The 26,342-nt window shown below is 56.3% G+C and overlaps 2 protein-coding genes across 2 annotated transcripts in view; one reads left to right on the top strand and one right to left on the bottom strand.

Annotated features, from left to right (window-relative positions):
• Megf8 (multiple EGF like domains 8) overlaps positions 1-22,550 on the top strand; it is a 50,278-nt gene extending 27,728 nt beyond the window's left edge. Inside the window, exons 24-41 of the mRNA XM_052168841.1 lie at positions 862-1,109; positions 1,188-1,298; positions 1,413-1,531; positions 2,314-2,521; positions 3,680-3,860; positions 4,320-4,483; positions 4,992-5,136; positions 8,966-9,197; positions 10,462-10,585; positions 10,713-10,926; positions 11,105-11,319; positions 15,572-15,779; positions 15,942-16,101; positions 16,420-16,612; positions 17,082-17,252; positions 17,644-17,774; positions 18,163-18,295; positions 19,900-22,550. Coding sequence (XP_052024801.1) covers positions 862-1,109; positions 1,188-1,298; positions 1,413-1,531; positions 2,314-2,521; positions 3,680-3,860; positions 4,320-4,483; positions 4,992-5,136; positions 8,966-9,197; positions 10,462-10,585; positions 10,713-10,926; positions 11,105-11,319; positions 15,572-15,779; positions 15,942-16,101; positions 16,420-16,612; positions 17,082-17,252; positions 17,644-17,774; positions 18,163-18,295; positions 19,900-21,168 — 4,226 coding nt within the window. The 3' untranslated portion in view covers positions 21,169-22,550. The remainder of the gene's footprint in view (positions 1-861; positions 1,110-1,187; positions 1,299-1,412; positions 1,532-2,313; positions 2,522-3,679; positions 3,861-4,319; positions 4,484-4,991; positions 5,137-8,965; positions 9,198-10,461; positions 10,586-10,712; positions 10,927-11,104; positions 11,320-15,571; positions 15,780-15,941; positions 16,102-16,419; positions 16,613-17,081; positions 17,253-17,643; positions 17,775-18,162; positions 18,296-19,899) is intronic.
• A 1,827-nt stretch (positions 22,551-24,377) lies between these two features.
• Cnfn (cornifelin) lies at positions 24,378-25,554 on the bottom strand. Its single transcript, XM_052179974.1, has 4 exons — positions 25,518-25,554; positions 24,971-25,081; positions 24,574-24,710; positions 24,378-24,467 (listed from the first exon to the last, which is right to left on the bottom strand). Exons 1-4 carry the CDS (start codon positions 25,552-25,554, stop codon positions 24,378-24,380), a joined length of 375 nt encoding a protein of 124 aa, XP_052035934.1.
• Between the last annotated feature and the right edge of the window lie 788 nt (positions 25,555-26,342).

Raw genomic sequence — 26,342 nt, 5'->3', positions numbered from 1 at the left:
GTCCGAACTGTCCTCACACTCCTGATTCTGTGGCCATCTCTCCCGAGAGCTAGCGTGGACTCTTTCTCGGGCACACTGCTCTCACACGGGAGTGCGTGGAGCTGTGAAAGGTCTGCGGTTGCCCACAGTCGGGTCAGAGTCGCTCCTGACCCGATCACAGAGGCTGCTGGAGGGCAGCCAGGAGACGGGGCAGGGGGATGGTGCTAGTGCCCAGGATGAGACTGTTTTGCACAGCAGTCTGAAAGGTAGCGGGCGGCCGGGCAGTGGTGGCGCACGCCTTTGATCCCAGCACTTGGGAGGCAGAGGCAGGCAGATTTCTGAGTTCGAGGCCAGCCTGGTCTATAGAGTGAGTTCCAGGAAGCCAGGGCTACACAGAGAAACCCTGTCTCAAAAAAAAAAAAAAAAAAAAAGAAAGAAAGAAAGAAAGAAAAAGAAAAAAAAAAAGAAAGGTAGCAGGGCACGGTGCTGTTTGACGTCCTTCGCAACGCAGGGCTGGAACCCACGGCCTTAACTGTGGTAGGCGCACATCCTACCATAGATCTAGGGCCCTAGCCTAACTAAGATTTAGTTAGAAAACTGCTGGAATTTTAGAACCAGCTGTGGTGGTATGCTCCTGTGATCCTAGCACTTGGGAAGAAACAGGAGGATAGGGGTTCAAGGTCTTCCTCAGTTATATAGTGAGTTCGAGGCCAGCCTGAGCGACTGTCTAAAAAACAAAACAACCTCCCCACTCAAAACTAAAATGTGTGGCGCCTGATGGGCTGGGTAAGGGGAGGGTGCGTTGTGAGTGACTGGTTTTCATGGCTTTTCTCCACAAGCGTAGGAGAGGACTCTGCCCACCTCCCTGCTCTTTCTCCTTAGGGTTACTTGTGCTGCACTGGGAAGCCAACGGCTCCTCCTCCTGGGGATTCAATGCTTCTGTGGGCTCTGCCCGATGTGGATCCGGAGGCCCTGGCAGTTGCCCTGTCCCTCAGGAATGTGTGCCCCAGGACGGGGCTGCGGGGGCTGGCCTCTGCCGATGTCCTCAGGGCTGGGCTGGCCCTCACTGTCGCATGGCTCTGTGTCCCGACAACTGCAACGCCCACACCGGGGCAGGGATCTGTAACCAGGTACAGGTGGGGCAGGCACTGCCAGGTAGGGTGGGAGTGGTGTTCAGGGCTCCTCTGAGCTGCTTCCGATGTCCTCAGAGCCTTGGTGTGTGCATCTGTACTGAAGGCTTTGGCGGCCCGGACTGCGCCACGAAGCTGGATGGTGGACAGCTGGTCTGGGAAACGCTCATGGACAGTCGCCTCTCTGCCGTGAGTTCGGGCAGCAGCTTGTCCATGGGACTACCGTAAAACTCCACCCGGGCCTGGCGCTTTGCCGTGACCTCTGACCTCGGCCTGACCTCTGACCCCTCGTTTCCACTCCAGGACACGGCGAGTCGCTTCCTTCACCGCCTGGGACATACCATGGTGGAGGGGCCTGATGCCACTTTGTGGATGTTTGGGGGCCTGGGTCTGCCACAAGGCCTGCTGGGAAACCTGTACAGGTAAGAGCTACTATTAAAAATTATTTTACCTTTTGTTTGCTTCTGTTCCCCTGTCAGTGATGACTCTGAGACGAATTATTTATGAATAAATGCCTTGGCCGCAAGCTTTTGCTCATTTCCTGACTAGCTCGTAACTTATTTAATCCATTCCAACTGTTCTGTGTCTTTCTTCCATGTGGTTAGTTACCTCTCCTCCAGTCTACCTGCTTCTTCCTCAGCGTCCCCCCAGCGTCTCTCCCGCATCTCCTTTGATTCTCTCACTACTTCCCAGAATCCTCTCTTCCTGCCAGTGTCCCACCTCCTATTTCCTGCCTCAGCTTATTGGCCATTGGCTTTGTTGTTGTTATTGTTGTTTGTTTTTTTGTTTTTGTTATTATTTTTTCCGAGACAGGGTTTCTCTGTGTAACCCTGGCTGTCCTGGAACTCACTCTGTAGACCAGGCTGGCCTCGAGCTCAGAAATCCGCCTTCCTCTGCCTCCCAAGTGCTGGGATTACAGGCGTGTGCCACCACTGCCCAGCTGGCCATTGGCTTTTTTATTGACAGATGATGCTTATAAGAGATTCTCTATGCAGGCTACTCTAGGGAGATGAGATACTTCTGTAAGAGAAGCGTATTTTAGGGACTGCTGAGTTACCTCTTATACCAGGTATCGCAGAAAGCCACTCAGGTGAAGGACATGTTAAGAGGATTTTCCTAGGAAAATACCTGAGGGCTTCTAGGACATCTCTGAAGATGCGGGGTGACTGCTTAATGAGGCTGGTAACTTGTGTTTTGACTGCAGGTACTCAGTCAGTGAGCGCAGGTGGACACAGATGTTGGCAGGTGCTGAGGATGGGGGCCCAGGCCCATCACCCCGCTCCTTCCATGCAGCTGCCTATGTGCCCGCTGGCCGCGGTGCCATGTACCTGCTGGGGGGCCTCACAGCTGGGGGCGTCACCCGTGACTTCTGGGTCCTTAACCTCACTACCCTGCAGTGGAGACAGGAGAAGGTGAGCTCTGTCTCCGTCCTAGCCCTGTTCCTCACAGCAGCGCCAAGAGATGGCCATCGCAATTCCTTTGAGTTCCACCACTAGAGGAATCTATCCTCAGGGCGCCAACAGAAGCTCAGGAATATGACCTGTTGGTGTATTTTAGCTATAGAAAGCTTGCCTAGACTCCCCCAGTGAGGGGCTGGGGCATGATTCAGTGGTAGAGCCTCTGCCTAGAATCCCCCAGTGAGAGGCTGGGGGCGTGGCTCAGTGGTAGATCCCCTGCCTAGAATCCCCCAGTGAGGGGCTGGGGGTGTGGCTCAGTGGTAGAGCCCCTGCCTAGAATCCCCAGTGAGGGGCTGGGGGCGTGGCTCAGTGGTAGAGCCCCTGCCTAGAATCCCCCAGTGAAGGGCTGGGGGCGTGGCTCAGTGGTAGAGCCCCTGCCTAGAATCCCCCAGTGAGGGGCTGGGGGCGTGGCTCAGTGGTAGAGCCCCTGCCTAGAATCCCCAGGGAGGGGCTGGGGGCGTGGCTCAGTGGTAGAGCCCCTGCCTAGAGTCCCCCAGTGAGGGGCTGGGGGCGTGGCTCAGTGGTAGAGCCCTGCCTAGAATCCTCCAGTGAGAGGCTGGGGGCGTGGCTCAGTGGTAGAGCCCCTGCCTAGAATCCCCCAGTGAGGGGCTGGGGGCGTGGCTCAGTGGTAGAGCCCCTGACTAGAATCCCCCAGTGAGGGGCTGGGGGCGTGGCTCAGTGGTAGAACCCCTGCCTAGAATCCCCCAGTGAGGGGCTGGGGGCGTGGCTCAGTGGTAGAGCCCCTGCCTAGAATCCCCCAGTGAGGGGCTGGGGGCGTGGCTCAGTGGTAGAGCCCTGCCTAGCTTATACCATGTCCTGGGGTCAATACTCAGCACCACAGTAGGACAGGGAATTGCAAAGTTGAATTTGACCAGCCATGGATTATACATTTGTATCTGTAAGCTGACCCCTGTACAAGGGCCTGTGACAGTCATTGGTCTGGATGGGATGCAGTCCCACCCAGCACAGAGCGAACAGAGGAATAAAGACTTCTGATATTCCTGAGTAAGCAGGTGTGCAAGAGCCTGACTGGGCCTGGCAGGCAGGGTCTAAGCAGCTATGGACTGAGTCTTCCTCTGCCGCCTTGGGTAACAGTAGCTCCCCATCTTACAGGCCCCCCAGAACATGGAACTACCGGCCGTTGCTGGTCACACCCTTACTGCCCGTCGCGGCCTATCTCTGCTCTTGGTGGGTGGCTACTCCCCTGAAAATGGCTTCAACCAGCAGCTGTTGGAGTACCAGCTGGCAACGGGCACCTGGGTGTCTGGAGCCCAGAGCGGGACACCCCCAACCGGTGAGGCCTCAGCGGGAGCTGTCTGGGCTGTCCTAAGCCTCCCGTGTTCTCCCACTGCCCGCTGTCCTTTCAAACAGTCTCCTTGTTGTCACAGGCTGCAGCTAGCTTTGCAGAGAAGCTCTGCTGATTCCCTCCCTTGGTGTAGCCCCTCCCCGTCCCCAGCTTCTAAGATCCCGCCTCCCGGGGGCTCTTCGTCCTCTTCTGTCCTCTCCTCTGTGTCTCCCCTACATGCCTGTCCCTTTCCTGGCTGCTGTCACACCTTCCCAACCAGTGGCTGCCCTCTCTGTGGTTGTCTTGTAGACCCTGAGGAGAGGGGAGGACTGAAGGGCTCCTCATGCCTCCGGCCACAGAGCCTTTTGGGCAAGGGCTGTGGTCATTAAGAAGAGGAGCCCAGGATGTGAGGGGACAGCTGGCCGCCAGCCCTTTGCTGCCACCTCTGTGGTCCTTCTGCCCCTCTAGGTCTCTACGGTCATTCTGCGGTCTACCATGAGGCCACCGACTCCCTCTATGTGTTTGGGGGTTTCCGCTTCCACGTGGAGCTGGCGGCGCCTTCTCCAGAGCTCTATTCCCTGCACTGCCCTGACCGCACCTGGAGCTTGCTGGCGCCTTCTCAGGGGGCAAAGGTTAGGACAGTTGGCTGGCCCCGGAGGGGGTCCACCCACCCAGATTCCTGTCCCCTGTCCCCTCCTTTCAGTCCCTGTAAATGAACCATGAAAAATACCAATTGTTTCTTTTTCCATTGCTGGTTTGGAGAAAAGAATTCTTGGCAAGAAAATCAGAGGCACCTTGACAGACCCCTCCCCTTCCTGGACCCCCATCTATGCTTTCCTGTAACTCTGGCCTTTTAGGGCCAAGGACATAGGTGTGGGAGAGCAGGGATCTGGTAGGGACAGTTGTGTGGGATGTCCACGCACATCCCCAAGCCCCTCTGAGGGAGGGGCAGAAGAGAGCAGGCTTCCCGGAAGTGGACGGTTCTGTGGGCTGCCCTGCGGGACCGGCTGAGGAGGGGCTGGGCTGGGCGAGGCTGGGAAAGGCTGGGAGGGGAGTTTGCGGGTGGCAGGCGAGTTGGGAAGAAGTATGTGGAACCGAGGCTGGGGTCTGACTAGGCTCTCCCTACGTGTCTCCCAACAGCCCCGGCCCCGGCTTTTCCATGCCTCAGCTCTGCTCGGAGATACCATGGTGGTCCTTGGGGGGCGATCGGACCCTGATGAATTCAGCAGTGATGTTCTGCTCTACCAGGTCAACTGCAACACGTGGCTCCTGCCTGACCTGACCCGTGAGTCCCTCTCCCCAGGAGGCTGACGTCCATCTGCAGCCCTGGCTCTGTCTGGGGACCCTGACCCTCACTGAAAGTCACTTGGGTCTCTTAGGACCCATCAGCAAAATTCTTTCCTCTCTTCATAACTATAGACCACGGAGTTTCTTTTTCTTTGGTTTTTCAAGACAGTTTCTCTTGAAGGTCAACTTGAAGGAGTCGGGTCTGTCCTTCCACGCGTGGGTTGAGGATTCACTTAGCTTCTCAGACTCAGTGGCAGATGGCGGCTCTCTGAGCTGTCTCATAGCCGCTTTCCTCTTTTCTTAGAAGCGTCTGTTTTTATTTACTTATTGCTTTGTTATTTTGAGACATAGTATCATTATGTCAGCTTGGCTTGCTTCAAACTCACTCTGTAGACCAGGCTGGCCTTGAACTCAGAGAGATCCACCTGCATCTGAATCCTGAGTGCTGGGATTAAAGGCCCGTGCCACTACAGAAATATCTTTTTATTCTAGTTATAAAAGTAAAAGTAATCATCGTACATAGTTTATAAAATAGGAAAAAAAAAAAAACCCCAAAATATCTGAGGCAAAAACCACTTTGAAAGTGGGAAGAGCCAGGCGGTGGTGGCGCACGCCTGTAATCCCAGCACTCTGGGAGGCAGAGGCAGGCGGATCTCAGAGTTCGAGGCCAGCCTGCTCTACAGAGTGAGTTCCAGGGCAGCCAGGGCTACACAGAGAAACCCTGTCTCGAAAAAAACAAATCCAAAAAAACCAAAAAAAGAAAAAAAAAAAAAAAAGAAGAAAGTGGGAAGAGTCCAGGTTCTCTGCCAGGTTAGGGATAGGCTTAGAGAGTTGGAGAGATAGCTCAGCACTTCAGAATGCTGTCTGTGCATTCGTGAAGACTAGAGTTTAATCCCAGCACACACGTAACAAGTCGAGTGTCCCATGTGTGTGGAACCCCTGCTCTGAGGCCGGCAGAGATGGGAGCCATTGGAGCTCGCACGGCTAAGAAAACTCAAGTTCCAATTTCAGGAGAGACCTTGCCTCAAACGAATAGTTAGAGAGGCTTAAAGGATAGATGACACCTTATGGGGGCTCTACCACTGAGCCACGCCCCCAGCCCCTCCCTGGGGGATCCTAGGCAGGGGCTCTACCACTGAGCCACGCCCCCAGTCCCTCACTGGGGGATTCTAGGCAGGGGCTCTACCACTGAGCCACGCCCCCAGCCCCTCACTGGGGGATTCTAGGCGGGGCTCTACCACTGAGCCACGCCCCCAGCCTCTCACTGGGGCATTCTAGGCAGGGGCTCTACCACTGAGCCACGCCCCCAGCCCCTCACTGGGGCATTCTAGGCAGGGGCTCTATCACTGAGACATGCCCCCAGCGAGGGACCGGGGAGGAGCCTGAAGGATGAGCACGTATTCAAGGTCAAGATGGAGGGAGCTAACAGACACCAGCTAGTGGAATTGGTGGTGATGATTTTAAACAGCCCCAAGGGTGGTAGAGCCCTCCCCCGCCCCTGCCTAGAATCCCCCAGTGAGGGGCTGGGGGCGTGGCTCAGTGGTAGAGCTCCTGCCTAGAATCCCCCAGTGAGGGGCTGGGGGCGTGGCTCAGTGGTAGAGCTCCTGCCTAGAATCACCTCATGGGGATTCTAGGCAGGGGATCTATTGGTCCCTCACTGGTAGATTTGCAATAGGGGTTCAACTGCTGAGCAGGGCCCCAGCCCTCCCTGGTGGCCCCCGATGTGAGCTGTAACACTAAGCCATGACCTCAGGCCCTGTCTAGCCTTTTCATTTCATCGAGCACTGAGTGTCCAGGACCTGTGTTCTGTGTTTTCTCTTCCCCTTCCCCTTTCTCTCTCACCCTTCCTAATTCCCCTCTACTCTGACTCAACCTTTTTAATATTCATTCTGTTGTGGATTAAAAATAAACATTAACTTATGCCATATGAAGTTAGTTTTTTAAAAATTAAAAGCCAAGTGTGGGCAGCCAGGTGGCAGCACCTGTGCTTGGCGTGTGCCACGCCCTGGCTTCAGCGCCTAGCAGCCCCCACACACGCATGCACATGCAACTCTAATGTTTTCAAATCATATTTTTTGAAAGATTTATTTATTTATGTATATGCATACACTGTAGCTGTCTTCAGACACACCAGAAGAGGGCACTGGATCTCGAGCCACCGTGTGTGGTTGCTGGGAACTGAACTCGGGACCTTTGGAAGAGCAGTCAGTGCTCTTAACTGCTGAGCCATCTCTCCAGCCCTCAAGTCCTATTCTTAATGATGGTTCTTAAACACCTTAACCTCCCTGTAGCCTGCCACCCACCAGAGGTGGTGGGAAAGAAAGGATACGGGAGTTGGGTGGGGTAAGGAAGTGGACCTGTTTAGGAAGGTTGTTTGGAGCAACTCCCATCTGTGTTGTCTGGAAATCAGCTGCTCAGTTCCCGGGTCAGCAGCAGCAGCAGCTCGGTCCACTGGCAAACACCTCACAGATACACCAGCAGGCCAGTTCTGTAGAGGTGGGATAGCAAACACAAGTCAGCAGTGGTGGCACGACCGAGCAGAGACAGCCAGGCCCCAGCCTCCGCTCGAGTCAGCAGAAGGGATCAGGAGAAGCTCTCGGGTGTGCCTCTCTCAGGGAAGCGAAGATCAGTGAAGACGAGAGAGAGAGAGAGAGAGAGAGAGAGAGAGAGAGAGCGCACCACATAAGCAAGCCAAGCTCGCTCGCCCTTTTTCACGCCCTGCGAGCACCACGTGCCCTCCACGGCTCGCCTCAGCATGTGCATCTGTCTCAGCTGACATCACTGCCAATCAGCCTGAGTCTGCACATTTGGCGAGAAACAGCAGCACACCAGCAGAAGTTTTTTGGTTTGTTTCTCTCTATGGAGTCCCAGCAAATGGAGCTCAATGACACAGTGTACAGTGGACCAATGCAAGTCATCAACAAAGAATCCTTCTTCTCACGTCCTTTCCCCTGCTTGCTTTAGCAGAACATCCTCTCTCCTGTGTCTGCTTCAGCGAAACGTCCCTTCGCAAGTCTGCCTTAGCCTTTGACCTGTGTGCACTTCAGGAAAATGTTCCTTCACGTGTTTGCCCAGCAAAGCACCTTCCAACACAATTGACTCCAAAGAACCCTTAAGTTTCCACTTCACACACATACAAGTAAATGATTATTCTGGTGGCATTTAGAGCTTTTACTGTCACGTGGCTTTTGGTGCTGTGTGACCACCACCTCCATCCAGTTCCAGAATCTTTGTCTCTGCTTTTTCATTTCTTTGTGGCTTATTTGTTATTCAGGATGTTAGGGGTGGAGCCCAAGGTGCAGCCTGTGCGTGTTAGGGCAGCGCTCTGTCAGTCAGCCACATGCCCAGTCCCCCTCTCCTCCTCTTCCTCCTCCTCTTCCTCCTCCTCCTAACCTTTTTAGACATGCGTATTCTGTTTTCCATGTATGAGTGTTTGTGTCTGTGTATGTGCACATGTGCCCTCCGGGGTCAGAAGGAGGCATCACATCCCCTAGACTCGGAGTTACAGATAGCTGTGGGTGCTAGAAAACCAAATCCCGCTCCTCTCCAAGAGCAAGAAATGTTCTTAACCACTGAGTCATCTCTCCAGCCCCCATCTCTCTTCCTGTTTTTCTTTTCTGTTTGTCTGCATTTCTGTCCCTGTCTTTGCTGTCTGATTCTCCTGTCTGTCTGTCTGTCTGTCTGCCTGTCCGTCTGTCTGTCTCTTTGTCTTTATCTGCTCCCTTTCACACTGTCCTCTCTGGATGTCCCTCCCAACCAATCTTTGAGTGGGTCTCTTCTTTGTGCTTCCTGCTTTCTGCCTCTCAGAACACCCCATCTCTCTTCAGGTCCAGCCTTTGTGGGGTCCCCGATGGAGGAGTCTGTGGCCCATGCGGTGGCAGCTGTGGGTAGCCGCCTGTACATTTCTGGAGGATTCGGGGGAGTAGCCTTGGGCCGCCTGCTGGCATTGACTCTGCCCCCTGACCCCTGCCGTCTGCTGCCTTCAACTGAAGCTTGCAACCAGTCTGGGGCCTGCACCTGGTGCCGTGGTGCTTGCCTGTCTGGGGACCAGGCCCACAGGTAACCATAGCGACTGAGAGTCTGTGGCCCAGCACACACTGGTGTCCTCTGAGGGCGTTAGGGAGTGAGCTGGATTGGGGGGGGGCGGGTCTTGAAGTTCAGCTGTCAAGTTCCGCTTTGCACACGGGGAAGCGAATGATCACCAGAAGTGGGTTGGTTGGGGTGCTCCAGTCTGGACCCTGCTTGTACCTCGACATCTCCCCTTTTGGAGGAATGGGATTAGAACTTGCTTCTCCATGTATAGTCTGGGTTAGACCAGCCAAGATGGAAAGCAGTGCTGCACCCAGGATGTTTGCAGTGCTGGCTGCACCGGGAGACACTGAGAGCAGAAGGGCAGGTGGGGTCGGCTCAGCAAAGGCTTCCAGAACCTGGCTGGGCCTAGGTCAGACCCAGCCTGCAGCCTCCTCAACTGCAGGAGCACCGAGGCTCTGGGGACCAGCTCGACCCTTGGTTAGCCCATCCGTCTGCCTGCCCCGGTGGGTGCTGTGAAGCAAGCCTGCTTAGGGTTTGTCTGTCCCGAGACAAGCAGCGGAGCATGTCATCCTGCATCCTGCATGCATTGTTAACGGATTTCATTATGGGATGCTGACCCCCCACATACACACACATACACACACACACACACCACACACACATACACACACACATACTACACACACACATACCACACACTCACACGCACACACGCATACACATACACACACACACTACACACACACACACCACACACACACACCACACACACACACATACCACACACACACACACACACTACACACACACCACACACGCACACACACATACACACACACACACACACACACACACACAACGCCTGTGTGTCATAGCAGAAATACTCACTGTTTTTCTAAAATCTGGAAAATGCTAAAAGCTCGCGCATTTCCAAGGAATTATGGACCTATGCCGTGCATTGGGGAGCTCGGGGGCAGGGAGGAATGGAAGTTGGGGGTCTGAGCAGAGAGATTCCTGGAGTGCTTGTGGGGGGCAGAATGGCAGGAGGAAGCCGCACAGAGAGACCTTGACCTCTGGCTGTGTGAGAGGAAGAATGCTGTTCTGGGTAAGGGAAGGGAGGAGGAGACAGTTGGTGATGCCTCAGGTTCAGTGGCCGGAGGACATGTGTCACAGAGGGGTGGGGCTACCCAGGATCCTGGGGCACAGCTAGGGACATGGTGTAGCCTTCTATAGGACCATGTACAAGAGACAAAGCTAGATGCAAGGAGTGACCTAACGTCATGTTCTCTAGGCTGGGTTGTGGGGTACCCCCTTGCTCCCCAATGCCTCGTTCGCCTGAGGAATGTCGGAGGCTGCGGACCTGTAGTGAGTGCCTGGCCCGCCATCCTCGGACCCTGCAGCCCGGAGATGGAGAGGTGAGGGGTGGGTAGAGGGGCGGGGATGGTCTCCACTCAGCTTTACTGCCCCACCCATCCCTGCATCTCGGGAACCACGGGACACTGAGCCCCACAGAGCCCACCACGTCCATCTCCCCCGCCCCAGGCATCCATTCCCCGTTGTAAGTGGTGCACCAACTGCCCAGAGGGTGCCTGCATTGGGCGCAATGGGTCCTGCACCTCGGAGAACGACTGTCGCATCAACCAGAGAGAGGTCTTCTGGGCTGGGAACTGCTCGGAGGCCGCGTGTGGAGCTGCTGACTGTGAGCAGTGCACACGGGAGGGCAAGTGCATGTGGACACGGCAGTTCAAGAGGACCGGTGAGCCTCGCCCTCGGGGCTGGGAGTTAGAGGCCTGGGTGCCTGCGTGCCAGAGGGAAGCTCGGGGCTGGACGCTGAGTCTGAGCTGGCAGCGCTAGGCTTAAACTGGGTGTGGAGAAGAGGCTGGCATCCAGGCTCGTCTGGGAGGCCGACTGGCTCCTGACCCTGTGCCCCACAGGGGAGACTCGGCGCATCCTGTCCGTGCAGCCCACCTACGACTGGACTTGCTTCAGCCACTCTCTGCTGAACGTGTCACCTATGCCGGTGGAGTCCTCGCCCCCACTGCCCTGCCCCACGCCCTGTCACCTCCTGCCCAACTGCACATCCTGCCTGGCCTCCAAGGGCGCCGACGGGGGCTGGCAGCACTGCGTGTGGAGCAGCAGCCTTCAGCAGGTAATGTCACAGAGCACCCCAGTCGGGTACGGGGTCCCTGGGATGAGGGCCCTCGAAGTCCAGGTGGGTGAGGATTTGGTGGTGACAGACAGAAACAAGCACAGAGGCGGTTTGAATCTGAGTGTATTTTGCAGCTCTCAAGCAGGGGATTTTATACATAAAACCAAACATTGTAACTCTTACAAACTCTATCTAGCAAAACAATCATAAATACTAACAAAAATCATTTGACACAGTAAAGTACAAAAATCATCCAAGCATTACAACTTTGAAACTATGTAATTAGTGAATCACAAACAGAACAGGCAACCTCATTATTATTAATATAAATCATCAAAAATATAACAATTCTAGTCATCCAAGGCTAGTGGTGTATATCCAAGAGCAGATTAATAAATCTTTCTGGCCAGTGCTCTTAACCGCTGAGCTAACTCTCCAGTCCCATACGGTCAGTTATTGTTAAATATCTAATGCCTGTTTTTTTTATACATCTTAAAGGCATAAATTTAAACTATTTTAATTCTTTCTAATTAAGGCTTTCTTTACCATATACCGAAACCCACCTCCAATGACACACGTGTAAGCCATATGAAATTTTATTGTTGGGAAATTTTTATCTATCATAATAATTTTGTAAATGATTTTAAAAGTAAAGTGTTGGTTTCTTCAGAGATAAGGTCATGTTAGTGACCTGTTTCTCTCTCTCTCTCTCTCTCTCTCTCTCTCTCTCTCTCTCTCTCTCTCTCTCTCTCTCTCTCTCTCTCTCTCTGGTTTGTGGAGACAGGGTTTCTCTGTGTAGCCCTGGCTATCCTGGAACTCACTCTGTAGACCAGGTTGGCCTCGAACTTAGAAATCCGCCTGCCTCTGCCTCCCAAGTGCTGGGACTAAAGGTGTGTGCCACCACCGCCCGGCTAGTGATCTATCTCAAGGGATGGTTTCATACCCATTATTCTTGTTTAAGATCATTGTCTAGGCTGCTAGGGACCTGTAACTAAGAAAAGAAAACAAAACAGAAAAATTGCCATGAGAACTATGGCTCAATATGTTTTCTGGCCGAGAGTTCCACAACCCATTCCAGGAGACCTCCTCCTTTTGAAGTCTAACGCCTCAGGCTGTGGGACTTGTCACAAGGATGCTACTGGGGTCGGTGTGGCAGCAATGCCCCGTCCTGCTGCCCAGCCAGCATCCTCTGCTGCCGTCCTTCCCCGCCCGTCATCCTTGTCCCTCCCCCTTGTCCTCTCTTCCTTTCCGCGTCTTCCATGCCTCCTGCCATTAGGATCACGGCTTTGTACCCCTAGCTGGATATCAGGGCCTTTCCAGGGCCCAGTGAGACACTGCCAGGGAGGGCTGGGAAGGCCCAGTTCACACAGGGTGGGCCAGGCCCTTGCTTACCCGTGGACTGGAGATGTGACTGGTGGCGGTGGATGTGCTTGACCGGCAAGGTGGCTAGGACTTAACTGCCTGTCATCTGTTCATCTAGCGTAATTTAGTTGTCCCAGCTGCATTTGCCTTGGCCTGCCCCTGTGGAAGCAAGTCAGATCCATCCTCCACTGTCATATCTAGCAAGGGATTTCTAATTGCCACTGAAACCTATTCCTCATGCTTAGGCTGATAGCCAGGACCCAGTGGCAGCGTGCCAGCCCCCCAAACCACTGGGAACTGACTGGGCCAGCCACCCCCTCACCCTTCACCCAGTGGACTGCAGGGCAGGGTGGGGGCCCTTGCCTTTGGGACTTTCATTCTAAAGGTGACATTAGAGAGAACACAGCAGTGCTTCCTGCACGCCCCAGCATCGAGGGCTGCCAGCTTCTACAGCTGGAAGCCTTACCTCGGAGTGGCGTGTTAGCTTATGCACCTTGTAATCAAACTCTCAGGCCCCGGGCCTGAGAAGATAGCTCACTCAGTGAAGCAGCTGCCCGAGAAGCAGGAAGACCTGAATTTTATCCTCACAGCCCATGATCAAAAAGTCAGGCATGTGGGACTCACTTATAACCCCAGTGCTAAGGAGGTAGACATAGGCAGGGCCCTGGAACTCAATGGCCGGTCTAGCCTACTCAGTGACCTCCAGACCAATGAGGGACTGATTCAAAGACAAGGTGGCCAGCACCTCAGATGGTTCACTGACCTCCACGTGTGCACATACACTCAAAAACCCAGCTGGGTTTGGATCTAGACGGGTGCTGGTATCCACACCTGAGCCCTGCGGAGAGCAGTGGGCAGCTCATCTCTAAGCTGGCTCTCCAGCCCTGCAGTCGTGCAGTGCAGGAAGAAGATACCGCAGACAGCTGTGGCCTGCCTTGTAACTCTAGGTGGCTGAGGCAGGAGGGCAGCCTGGAAGCATTGAGTCCCTGTTGGGATGTGGGCGGGCAGGGGGGAAGAGCAGAATTGTGAGAACTTGTTCCCATGGCTGGGGCTCTGCTCCCTGGGCTCCGCCCACAGCCACGCTCGGAACTCCTGCCCAGCGCTCTGCAGGCTCAGATGCTGGCCTGGCCGCAGCCAGGAGGGTTTCTATTTCAGGGCCGAATAATTGCTTTATTCTTCCTAACCACCCTTGGGCAGCCAGCCCAGATTAACTGTGCCCCTCTTATATTTCACACAAGGCCAAACACTAGATAGAATGCTCTTACGCCCCGTGGCGTGTTCCCAAGGGTCCTGACCTCATACTGTAAGCAGTCTGAGTCCCAACCCGCCGGTGACAGCTGTAGGCCGGCTTCCCATCCAGGACGCCTCCATCACTTGGCTGGGTTGGAAGTAGCCTGTTTGCCCCAAAACCAGGCCTAAGTTTGTTGTAAGAAGTTGTGGCTTGTGGGCTGGAGGGATGGCCCACAGCTGTCTGTAAATCGGGGGTTCAATACCCTCATATAGACATGTATGTAGGTAAAATCCGAAGCCATAAAATAAAGATAAATACATAATTTTTAAAAAGAAGAGCAAGCTGTGGCTTGTGACCCTCACTCTGTCTCCACCGCCTTCTCTCAGGTGCAGGAACTGGGCAGGGAAGGGAGACTTCGTGTCCATGTAATTGGGACTTATGGGGCATGGGGGTGTCTTTTATTCTTTAAAGTATATTTATTTTTATTACACACACACACACACACACACGAATTATTTTTTCAAGACAGTTTCTCTGTCTGTGTAGCCCTGGCTGTCCTCGAACTCACAGAGATCCTCCTGCCTCTGTCTCCCAGGTGCTGGGATTAGCGGTGTGCGGCAGCACTGCCCAGCACTTTTAAAAATATGTTCTTCCTCTGTAGCTCAAGCTAGCCTGCATCTAATATAACCTAGGCTGCTCTTGATGACTTTTCTGCTTCTCCTCCTCCCTTTCCTCCTCCTTCCCCTCCTCCCTCCTCCTCCTCCTTCCTCCTCTTCCTTCTTCCTCCTCCTTCCTGTCCTCCCTCCTCCTCCTCCTCCTCCTCCTCCTTCCTCCTCTTCCTCCTTCTTCCTGTCCTCCCTCCTCCTCCTCCTCCTCCTTCCTCCTCTTCCTCCTTCCTGTTCTCCCTCCTCCTCCTCCTCCTTCTCCTCCATTACATATGCTCATTTATTCCTCTTAGGAGGGATGCGTGTGTTTAGAGGTTAGAAGAAACTTGTAGGAGTGAGTTCAATTTCTCCCCATCTGGTCCCAGGGATCAAACTCATGTCATCAAAGTTTAGCAACTTAGCATTTCCCCTTCGAGCTTTCTTACCTGCCCTAGTCTGGAACCTCTTGTTTCTTCTGTTTCTGCCTCCAAAGTACTGGGATTGCTCAGTTCCCTTTGGGTCACAGGTAGAAAGTTGAACAGGCTTCCTAGGGGCTGACCACTGAGCCCTGGCTGCCATGTCTGCGTCTGACCTTCCTTGGGACTCTTGATGGCTGCGGCCTGCCTGTTCTCCTCCCACACTCCCTGGATCTTCATCTGTTCATCATCTCATTCCAATGTCCTCTCAGCCCAGGGCTCCACAGGTCCCTGACCCTAGTCCATTGTTCTTAAATACCAGGGCTCATGTAGCCCAGGTTGCCCTTTGTAGCTAAGGGTAACCTGAACTCTTGATCCTTGTACCTCCACCCCCGTCTTGTGTGAGTGCAAGCATGGGCTACCGTGCTGGGTTCATCCACTTCTAGTCTTGATGTCTGGTTGCAAAGGCTTGTGACAGCCCCGCTTGTGCCCTGAGTTAGCTAGAACCAGGGAGGGTGGGGCCTGGGAGAAAAGGGTGCGGTCTGAGACATGTATGTAACTGTCTTTCCCTGTCTCTCTCTCCTCATCTCCCTGGACAGTGTCTGAGCCCCTCCTACCTGCCCTTGCGCTGCATGGCTGGAGGCTGCGGGCGGCTGCTTAGGGGGCCAGAGAGCTGCTCCCTGGGCTGCGCTCAGGCTACGCAGTGTGCCCTGTGCCTGCGACGACCGCACTGTGGTTGGTGTGCCTTGGGGGGCCAGGATGGCGGTGGTCACTGCATGGAAGGTGGTCTCAGTGGTCCCCGAGACGGTGAGAGAGGTTCCAGGGCTGGGCAGGTGGTTGGTCAGGGGCACAGAGAGCAAAATGGGGGGCTGTTCTGAGGTGGGATTCAGAGGTGGTGGGAAGGGCTCGGGTGCCTGGGAGAGTGGTAAAGAGATCTCCCAGGTAAAGCCCTGTGTCCTCTGGGGTCAGGGCTAACGTGTGGACGTCCTGGGGCATCCTGGGCCTTCCTGTCTTGCCCCCCTGAGGACGAGTGTGCAAACGGCCACCATGACTGCAATGAGACCCAGAACTGCCATGACCAGCCCCACGGCTATGAGTGCAGCTGCAAGACAGGCTACACCATGGACAAGTGAGGCTCAGGCGGGGTGACAGGAGCGGGCTGGGCAGACAGACAGACAGACAGGGCAGCGAGGACGGGGTGACACACATCGTGTGGACGGAAGCAGCCCAGGCTCACGGCTCAGGGAGCCAATCTGTGAGACAGGAGGACAGCTGGCTGACCCAGTGTGCAGGGGACGAGATAGCTAGAGAAGCCAGGAAAGAATGAGGTTCTAGAAGAGCAGAGTGGGGGCAGGGCCGGGCAGACTCCAGACGAGCAGGCCTCCTGGAAGAGGGTGGGGCTGTGGCGAAGGCTGGGCCCCGCCCTCATCACTGCGTGTCCCTGCAGTGTGACTGGAGTCTGCCGCCCCGTGTGTGCCCAGGGCTGTGTGAATGGCTCCTGTGTGGAGCCAGATCACTGCCGCTGTCACTTTGGCTTTGTTGGCCGCAACTGCTCCACAGAGTGTCGCTGCAACCGCCACAGCGAGTGTGCTGGCGTTGGAGCGCGGGATCACTGCCTGCTGTGCCGGAACCACACCAAGGTACGGGACCTGCCACCCAGGCCCTCAGGCTGCTCAGAAGTGCCTTTTTATTGGTTTTGTTTGTTTTAAAGTATATTTTGGTGGTACTGGGGATGGAACCCAGGTGTTTGACATGCTAGGCAAGCGCTGTGCCACTGAGTCACACCCCAGCCCTAAGTGGTGGATCCCAGGTTGCCAGCCCTCATGCTGAGGCATCTTAAGGTTAATTCGCAGTCCCGAGAAGCCGTGAACAGGGAAGGGTTTGGAGGACCATATTCTGGGGAGATGTGAAAAGACCTTGGGGCTGCGTAGTGGTGGACAGAATGGCCGGGGAGCCTGGGTGTGTGGAAGACTTCGTTACTCAGGCCTGAAGGGCTAGGGACGGGCGTGTGAAGGAAGGGACTAAATCGTAGCCCAGCCGGGAGGGCCAGAGCGGGTGCCCGGCCCCGTGTTCCCCAGCTCTTTTGACGGTGCTGTCCTTTGTTACCAGGGTAGCCACTGTGAGCAGTGTCTCCCACTGTTTGTCGGCTCAGCTTTGGGTGGTGGGACCTGCCGGCCCTGCCATGCCTTCTGTCGAGGAAACAGCCATGTGTGCGTCTCCAGGAAAGAGCTGGAAATGGCCAGAAAGGAGCCAGAGAAGTACTCACTGGATCCAGAGGAGGTGAGGGAATGAAGTCTGCACTCATGAGTCTGAGGAGGAGGCTGAGCCTTCCCTTGTGTCTGAGGGAAGAGGGTGGGTCTTCGACTCCTGTGTCTGAGGGAGGAGGCTGAGGCTGGACCTCTGTGTCTGAGGGAAGACGCTAGGTCCAGACCCCTGGGTCTGAGGGAGAAGAGTGAGGCCTTGACCCTGTGTCTGTGAAAAAGGCTGGGCCTGATAGAAGAGGCTGGGCCCTGGATCCCTAAGTCTGAGGGAGGAGGCTGGGCCCTGGATCCCTATGTCTGAGGGAGGAGGCTGGGCCTGGATCCTTGTGTCTGAGGGAGGAGGCTAGGCCTAGACCCTGTGTCTGAGGGAGGAGGGCTGGTCCATGTCTTTGTACGCCCTTGTCTGCCAGATCGAAAGCTGGGTGGCAGAAGGTCCTAATGAAGAGGAGGCCGTGTGTGTGAACTGTCAGAACAACAGCTACGGGGACAGATGTGAGAGCTGCCTTCACGGCTACTTCCTCCTGGACGGGAAATGCACCAAGTAAGAGGACGGAGCCTGGCCCCACCCTTCTCACCAGAGTCACCCAGAACTAGACCTCCCTTGCCTAGCCCTCTATTGTCAACCAGAAGCGGGTGGATGATGTTTAAGAGAGCTGGAGGCCATCCGTGGGTGAGGACCGTGGGCGGAACCCAGCTGAGAGAGGTCCCCACCTCAGAGGTCTGCAGAAAGACCTGAGGGCGACGGGGCTCCTGAGTCCACAGAAGGCTGCTGAGGAGGGGGGCCTCAAGATCACCCCCATTTTGTGCCTGCCCTTCTGAAACTTCAGCAAACTGGAGACAGTCCGAGCAGATTGTTACTCAGGGGCCCTGGGGCGGGGTTTGACCTCTGAGAGTCCCAGCCAGGGCACTCACCCCACCCTCCCCCTCAGGTGCCAGTGCAATGGCCACGCGGACACCTGTAACGAGCAGGACGGCACAGGATGCCCATGTCAGAACAACACAGAGACTGGCACCTGCCAGGGCAGCTCTCCCAGTGACCGCAGGGACTGCTACAAGTACCAGGTGTGTCTGCAAAGCCAGCTCCTGGACTTGGTGCCCCGGGAGCAAGGGCAGAGCTGGGATGAGGGGTGTGGGTCCAGGGTCGGGGCTGTGAACCTGGTTTGGGATGGACATCATCTTGTGTACTTGCTGAGCCCCGGGCAGTGGCCCAGAGTCCAGATGCAGGACCTCAGGGGCTCCGTGCTGGTCACCCACCTCAGAGTAGCTTAGGGGAAAAGCCAATGATTTGACTCTGAAAACAGGTCTGCGTGGATGCAGTGGCACGCGCCAGCTGAACCAGGGGCGGAGGAGGACCCCGAGTTCAAGGCCAGCCTGGACAATAGCGGGATACGGTTTCAAAAACAGTAGTCTGAGGGTGTGGCTCAGCCGCTGGAGCGTTTACCTGGTGTGCGTGTGCGGCCCTGGCTTTCTCTCCTACACTGCAGAAGCCGAGTGGGGTGGCAGTTATGCGACCCAGCCCTTGGGAGGCAGAAGCAGGAGGACCAGAGGCTACATGGAGATGGTGATCCCAGCCTGTGCTGAATGAGATCCTATCTCAGTACCAATGTCACTGTGACTCGACTCTGCCCCTCCTCCCAGCCAGCTTTGCTACTGAGGAGGGCCTGTCCCCACCAGGTGAAATCTGGCTGATGAGGGTTTTCATCAATTCTAAAGTTAGATTTAAATCCCCTTAGGAGCCAGGTCTGTGGCTCCAGCCTGTGATCCTAGTTCTTAGGAGGCTGAGGCAGGAGGATTCAGTCAGTACTAGGCCTACATGGTGCAAGACTTAATCTAATGAAACCTAACCTAAACCCAACCCCCCTTAGGCCCATTTCTCGTTTCTGAAGCAGAGAGGCTGGCTGACTGCTCTGCCTCACTCCTCCTACCCAGCTCACAGATACACATGCATGCATACATACAAAGCTCGTTGAGGGTCTGAAAGCCTGCCTCTATGGTACCTGCCCCAAATCCCCCAGTGAGGGTCTGGGGGGCGTGGCTCAGTGGTAGAGCCATAAACCCCCCTATATTAGGATTACTGATGGGTGTCACTGTGCCCAGCAGAAAATGAAACAAAACGAAACACCCTCAATACTGTCAGACACAGCCACTGCCTTTGCTAGTGTGGGCTGAGGTCAGTGCAGGCCTCCGCTAGCCACGCTGTCGGCTGCCCCGAGTGGTGTTTATTTGGTTCTAATAATCGTCACTTTAATGGCGAGCTGTGTAATAACCACCATGACTACGTGGTAGCAATGGTGACCGTGACTGAGGAGGGCCCCTGTAAAAAGGCGACACTTCGGGTGGAAGTGACGGTGTCAGGCAAGTGGACCTGTGGGCGCCGTCTAGGCAGAGAGGATCAGCTGCCTAGAGGCCCCAGGAAGAAGCCAGGTGGGCAGCAAATGCTGGCCAGGCTCTGAGCCGCAGGCTGTTCTCCCGAGCAAGCCCGGGTTGCTGTCAGTACGGCTGCTGCGCAGCGGGGCCAGGTCACTGGCAGGGGCCACACGTCGCTAGTAAGGCCGTACAGCCAGAAGCCCATGGACGTCTGATGGCTGAGAGCCCTCGCGGGGGCATTGCGGGTCCCAGGGCTGAGCGCAGCCCTGATGCCCAACTCTATTCCCGCCCTGTCACAGTGTGCTAAGTGCCGGGAGTCGTTCCACGGGAGCCCTCTGGGTGGCCAGCAGTGTTACCGACTCATCTCTGTGGAACAGGAGTGCTGCCTGGACCCCACCTCCCAGACCAACTGCTTCCATGAGCCCAAGCGCCGGGCCCTGGGTCCTGGCCGCACCGTGCTGTTCGGCGTCCAACCCAAGTTCACCAACGTGGACATTCGCCTGACACTGGACGTGACCTTCGGGGCCGTGGACCTCTATGTCTCCACCTCCTATGACACTTTCGTGGTCCGAGTGGCCCCTGACACGGGCGTCCACACTGTGCACATCCAGCCGCCCCCGCCCCCGCCCCCTCCCCCGCCTCCTGCTGATGGCGTACCTCGGGTGGCCGCTGACCTAGGAGGATTGGGGACTGGAAGTGGACCAGGTTCTCCCGTGGAGCCACGAGTCCGGGAGGTGTGGCCGCGGGGCCTGATCACCTACGTGACAGTGACGGAACCCTCGGCCGTGCTGGTGGTCCGCAGTGTGCGGGACAGGCTGGTGATCACCTATCCCCACGAGCACCACGCCCTCAAATCGAGCCGCTTCTACCTGCTGCTGCTGGGTGTGGGCGATCCCAACGGGCCCGGCGCCAACGGCTCGGCCGACTCTCAGGGCCTGCTGTTCTTCCGGCAGGACCAGGCCCACATTGACTTGTTCGTCTTCTTCTCTGTCTTCTTTTCCTGCTTCTTCCTCTTCCTCTCACTCTGTGTGCTCCTCTGGAAGGCCAAGCAGGCTCTGGACCAGCGGCAAGAGCAGCGCCGGCACCTGCAGGAGATGACCAAGATGGCCAGCCGCCCCTTTGCCAAGGTCACCGTCTGCTTCCCTCCAGATCCTGCGGGCCCAGCGCCCGCGTGGAAGCCGGCTGGCCTCCCGCCGCCCGCCTTCCGCCGCTCCGAGCCTTTCCTAGCACCCCTGTTGCTGACAGGAGCTGGGGGCCCCTGGGGACCCATGGGAGGCGGGTGCTGCCCACCTGCCCTCCCTGCCACCACAGCTGGCCTGCGAGCTGGGCCCATCACCCTTGAGCCCACAGAGGACGGCATGGCGGGCGTGGCCACTCTTCTGCTCCAGCTGCCCGGGGGGCCTCATGCTCCCAATGGGGCCTGCCTCGGGTCAGCCCTTGTCACTCTGCGTCACAGGCTGCATGAGTACTGCGGGGGCAGTGGGGGTGCTGGAGGCAGCGGGCACGGGGGTGCTGGGGGCAGGAAGGGACTGTTGAGTCAGGACAATCTCACTAGCATGTCCCTTTGACCTGCCCAGGCCCTCTTCCACAGCTGCCTTCCATGTTGCCTGATGGGGCTGCTCTGGACTAGAGATCCCCGGACAGTCCACAGAAGCCACTGGCTCCCTTTTCCCAGGGCTCCCCCTTTGGCCTGCATTTAGCAACTATTTATTGAGCTGCTACTTTGTGCCTAGCACAGTTGTTGGTACAGAGCAAAGCAGGAGGCGAGAGGAGGTTCCCTCATCTGGCGGGACTTGAGTTCTTGTGGAAGGAGACACATGCGCGCACATACACTAACACATGCGCGCGTGTGCACACACACACACACACACACACAGTGGCTCTGAGGGAAAGTCGATGAAGCATTTGGAGAGACTGGGCTGAGAAAGGTGACAGACCGAGGGAGGACCTTTGGGAAACCAATTCCAGAGTCGAGGAAGCTATAAGGCTGGGGCCTGAGGCTGGAAGCGGATTGTTTTATTACAAGAATCACTGGGTTGCCACAGCAACCCAGATCAAGTGTGGGGTGAGCTGGGTTTGTTCTCAGGGCAGTGGGGAGCAGTTGGACAGTTCTATGGCGGTAAGTGAGGAGCCCAGGCTCTGTGGGGGAAAGGTGAGCTGGTGGGCACAGGAGAGGCTGCAGGGGGTGACTGGGCAGGAGGAGGGTGAGTGACAGGATGTGGAGTGGTGCAGACGTTAGGGTAGGCAAGAGGACACATCCAGAAAGGCCACTCTATGTCCTCGGCCATGGGTGGACAGTGAGGTGGTACTGAGTGGGGACAGGCTGTGCCTTGTGGGCTTGATCCAGGCGTGACTGCGGGTCCACACAGTGGGCGAGCGAGCACTCTGGGTGTGTCAGCAGGGGGGATCCACTGCCCTGCGGTGAGTTTAGCCTAGCGCTGGCAAAGGCAGGCAGCTGCTGGGAGGACGGGACACTGCAGCCGCCCGGCAGGAGCGCTGAGCCACTGCTGGCCTGGACCAGAGTCACCAGCTGGGCCTGGAGATGCAGGCCGATTTCAAGGGAGCCCCAGAGGCAAATCCTTCGCCTGAGATGCCACACCTACCAGGGCAGGGTGTGGGGTGGGAGACCCCGGAGGGGACATCAGTTGGCTCTTTTTTCTCGAGTTTTTGGGACTCCTCAGAGATCCCCCCGCCTGGATCTCCTTTTGGACTTAGGAGCTCTCTCTTCCCCCAGTCCAGGCAGCTGCCTGAGCTTGGGACTCGTGCTTTCCCAAGACTCCCCAACCTCTAGCTGCTCTTTTGGCCCTGGGGTGGGGGTTGGACCCAGCCTCGTCCCCTTACTGCGGCTGCCCCAGTCTGATGTGATCCTGCTAATGTGTGCATGTCATCAGGGGTCGCATCTCTATGACAGGAGAGAAACTGAGGCAAAGAATAAAGCGTGGGAAGACTTGGGCTTCGTCCGTGTGCAGGGGAGGGAATGAGGGAGGGGCTCTGGGTGAGTGGACCACGTGGCTCTGCCCTTGTCCCACCTCCAAGCCATGTATCTCGAGCCTGGCTCTGCCCCTTCTTGGCAATGGCAGGGTCTCCTGTTCCCCAGAACACAGATGGTGGGAGCAATGGGCAGGACATCTTTGACCCTTTCTTTGTCCCTGCCACAGTTTGGCTCAGGGAGAATCAGACAGTCTGTGTCCCAGGGATTGTCACTAGACAAGAAAGCCCCGGGGGTACAGAACACAGAAACCATTGTTTCAACCTGAGGGATCGAGCATGGAGAACTGGTGGCGCTGGTGAGGGCAGCAGCAGCAGGACGAGGCAGCTGGGTGTGGATGCGCATTCTCCGGAGTAAACTCAGCATCAAAGCCTAAAGAGCATCATGCTTAGCGGTCTTAGCCCTCAGCCCGGGGATGCCGAAGCCTGGGTGCAAGGGCGGATGCCAGCCTGGGACGTCTGGCCTCGGCCTCATCGCCACACGGATCCTCTGCTGCAGATGCCCAGCAGTGCACGTTCTCTGCGTGCCTGGCCCCAGCACAAGCCACTTGCTTCTGCGCACGGCCATGTGGCTCGGGAGTGACAGGGCACTTTCGGGCGGCACTCTGGCCCCACGTGAGTTTGGCTTTTATGAGCTGACAGTGGCCCCTGCCTTATGAGATGTGAGCATAAACTTGGCTTTTAAAAAATTACGTGTATATATGTATGTATGTATGCATGCATGCGGGTGGAGTTGCCCTTGGAGTCCAGGAGGGGGCGTCAGGTCCTCCCGAACTGGAGTTACAAGCAGAGAGCTGCCGTGTGGATTCTGAGAACCAAACTGCCCCTCCCAAGAGTTGCCAGAGCCCCCGACCACTGAGCCATCGCTCATCATAGTTTGTATTAAATATTAAGAAGAGGTGAAAACAGGCTCGAAAAGGCTTATAAATTCACTGCGATAACACAGACATGGCAAGGTAAAGACCGGATTCCAGGAGTTCGGAGACCCGAGCCTGTTCCTGTTAGTTCCTGTGCAGTCCGTGTCACCAGGCGAAGGCCATGAGTTGAGTTGAGGAGGTGGTGATGAACTTCAGTGCGATGATCTGGCTGATGAGGGGCTACCCTTGGGGGCCTTTTGCCAAAGGCCCATCCTGTCTGGAGGCTGATGGGAGAACAGGTTACAGGGAATCCAACTCCCTTTGGGCACTCCACATATGTGGTATGTTCAGGCACAGTTTTCTTTGTACAGTGTCTATAGATTCTGAGTGAGCAGGGGAAAGCATTGCTTGAAGAGTTTAATTTTTTCTTAATTTAATTTTTCTTAATTTAAAATGTTTTCTTTTACTTGAGACGGAGTCTCAGTGTGCGGCCCAGGCTGCCCTCGCTCCGCGCAGCTGCGCCTGGGCTCCTCTTAAACTCCTTTCCTCAGCGTCCGGAGAGCAGGGTTGCAGCAGGCGCGGGCATCTATCCTGAGACTGCCTGGTTTGGCTTATTTTCAGGATGTGGACAGGACTTCAGATAAGTAGCAGATGGTTCTACTTTGTGAGGTGCTTCCAGGAGGCCATCTGCACGGCCAGTCCTAGTAAACCCCAGTCCTCTCTGATACACCTAGACGCCTTGCACACATCCCACCCCCTCAGCAAACCTCCCACTGCACCCAGAGTCCTTCCCTGCGACAATAAAAGCATGTAGGTGGGGTTGGTTTTCAGGTTTTTATTGTGGGTGTATTTTTTTGGCGGTGGGACAGGGGCAGTGGGACGGGCTTTCCAAGGAGTGGCCTCCCAGGGAGGCCAGGCAGGACCAAGGAGCCTTACTCTCGGATCTTCAGTTCCCGCGCCATCTGACAGAGGGCGCAGGGCAGGCAAAAGGTAAGGGCAGCCCAGTCGTGCCCGACGGAGCCCTGGAGGGTGGGAAAGAGAGAAATCGAGACAGGTCAGGAGCTTGGCTCTGGGGTCCCAGGTGGCAGGTCCCAGTCTCAATCCCTGTGGTCCGGGGTTGGCGCGCACCTGGATGTGGTAGCGCTCCCGCATGCCGGTGCGCAGAGAGTGCAGTCCTCCGGGCAGGTAGGGCGCACAGCAGCACTCCCCAAAGTCGTCAGAGATGCGGCAGGCGAGACACAGCGGAGCGAAAGTGCCGCACAGACCTACACAGGGCAGAATGGTCAGGTCCCGGGCCCCGCTGTGCTTGTCCCCCGAGAAGGGCACGCGCGGTGGCACGGGGCCGCGCGGTTGCACAGGGCGGGGAATGAGGGCTCCGGGAGGACAATCATAGAGAAGGGAACGAAGACCCAAAGCAGTCGGGCTCGGGTCCGAGTGAGAGTTGGATGGTGGGATCCCAGGCTGAGTGAAGACTGCAGGAGTGTGGAGTGAGTTTCCCTCCCTCCTCATCTTTCCGGACACTCACAGACGGGCATGTCGTTGCAACAGTCGGTGAGGCCCGTGTGCCAGTCGCTGAGCTGTGTCTGGTAGCAGGTGTTGGCGCACTGAGGCTGACTAGTCACTGGGTAGGACATGGCTGCGGAGGGAAGAGAAGGGGCATCAACAGGCATCCTGGCAGGGCCTTCTGAGCCGCGCCACCCCTGCCGCCCACCCTTCTGCCGGGCAGTCTGGGCAGGCCACCTGGCCGCCCACTGGAGGAAACATCACCGCACCTCCCCATTCCTATCTGTCACATTCTGTCATCAACACCCCTAGTCTGTCTCTGCTGCTCTTGTCTACACATCTGGTTGAGCCACAGTTGGGTGGAAACCTGGGCCCCACAGCTGGGCAGAGCCTGGACGTGGCTACACACACCACCACCGCCTCCTTCTCTACGACTGGGCTCCAACATTTCCTGGGGCCTCCGGGGTAGAAGCAGGTGCCATTCGTTTTCGAAGCCGGGGTGCCCAGGGGAGGGAGGCAGCCAGCTTCCTGGCATCAGGAAGGTTCCTGGTGCATTCAGAGACCCCCACCTTTGCCTTTCACGTGGTCGTGCATCTCAAACTGCATCTCGCTGGCCCTGAGGAGGTGGCTGCTGTGTGAACGGCTGCAGGGGATGGCTACGGTCACAGCAACGCAGTCTGTCCAAGGGATGCTGGATACTGGGCAGGGGAGGGCAAGGGACTAGGGCACTGGGGGGAGATGGACTCTAGGGGGGAAGGGCAAGGGAGCTGAAGAGAAAGAGGCCAGGTTAGCCTTTTGGCCAGGATGGGTAGGTGGGCGAACTAGTCGCCCATCGTTTCGACAGCTGCCCGACAGACCCCAGCGGACCCTTCTCAGAGCGGCGGCAGAGTTGGAGAGACAAGGATAGCCCTAGCAAAGCCAGCCGGGTGTGGCAGAGACAGTCAGGAAAGAACTCCGAGCCAGGTGCCCACAGAGACACTGCTAGAGACGTCCACAAGCGTGGAGCACGTATTTACCTCTACGAGCTGATTTTACAGAGGGCTATAGGCTCAGAGGCAAAAGAGAAATGCCCGATGGACCAGTCCAAATAGGCTCGGAGACTGGGTGTTGGGCCCCAGAATTTCTAAATCCAACTCTGTAGCAGTCAGGTTGGAAAGGCGAGACTGGGGAGATGAGGTGTTGAGAAAGTAAGATGACCCTAGTCACTGACAGATGTCAGTCAGAGGCAGAAGGAGGCAGAGCTGTAGCCAGGAAGGCAGAGAACTGAGCGAGGCGCCTGCCGCCTGCAGAGCAGGGACTTAGGCAAGAGAAGGTGCTCCTACCTGCAGATCCACGTGAGGGATGGAGAAGAGGCTCTTGGTGCCAGCAGACACTAAGTTCTCAGTGCGAGGCCA

Source organism: Apodemus sylvaticus, chromosome 1 (assembly GCF_947179515.1).
Source record: "Apodemus sylvaticus chromosome 1, mApoSyl1.1, whole genome shotgun sequence".
Taxonomy (NCBI): Eukaryota; Metazoa; Chordata; class Mammalia; order Rodentia; family Muridae; genus Apodemus; species Apodemus sylvaticus.
The sequence above is the reverse complement of the archived record's forward strand: the minus strand, read 5'-3'. Positions and strand labels throughout refer to the sequence as shown.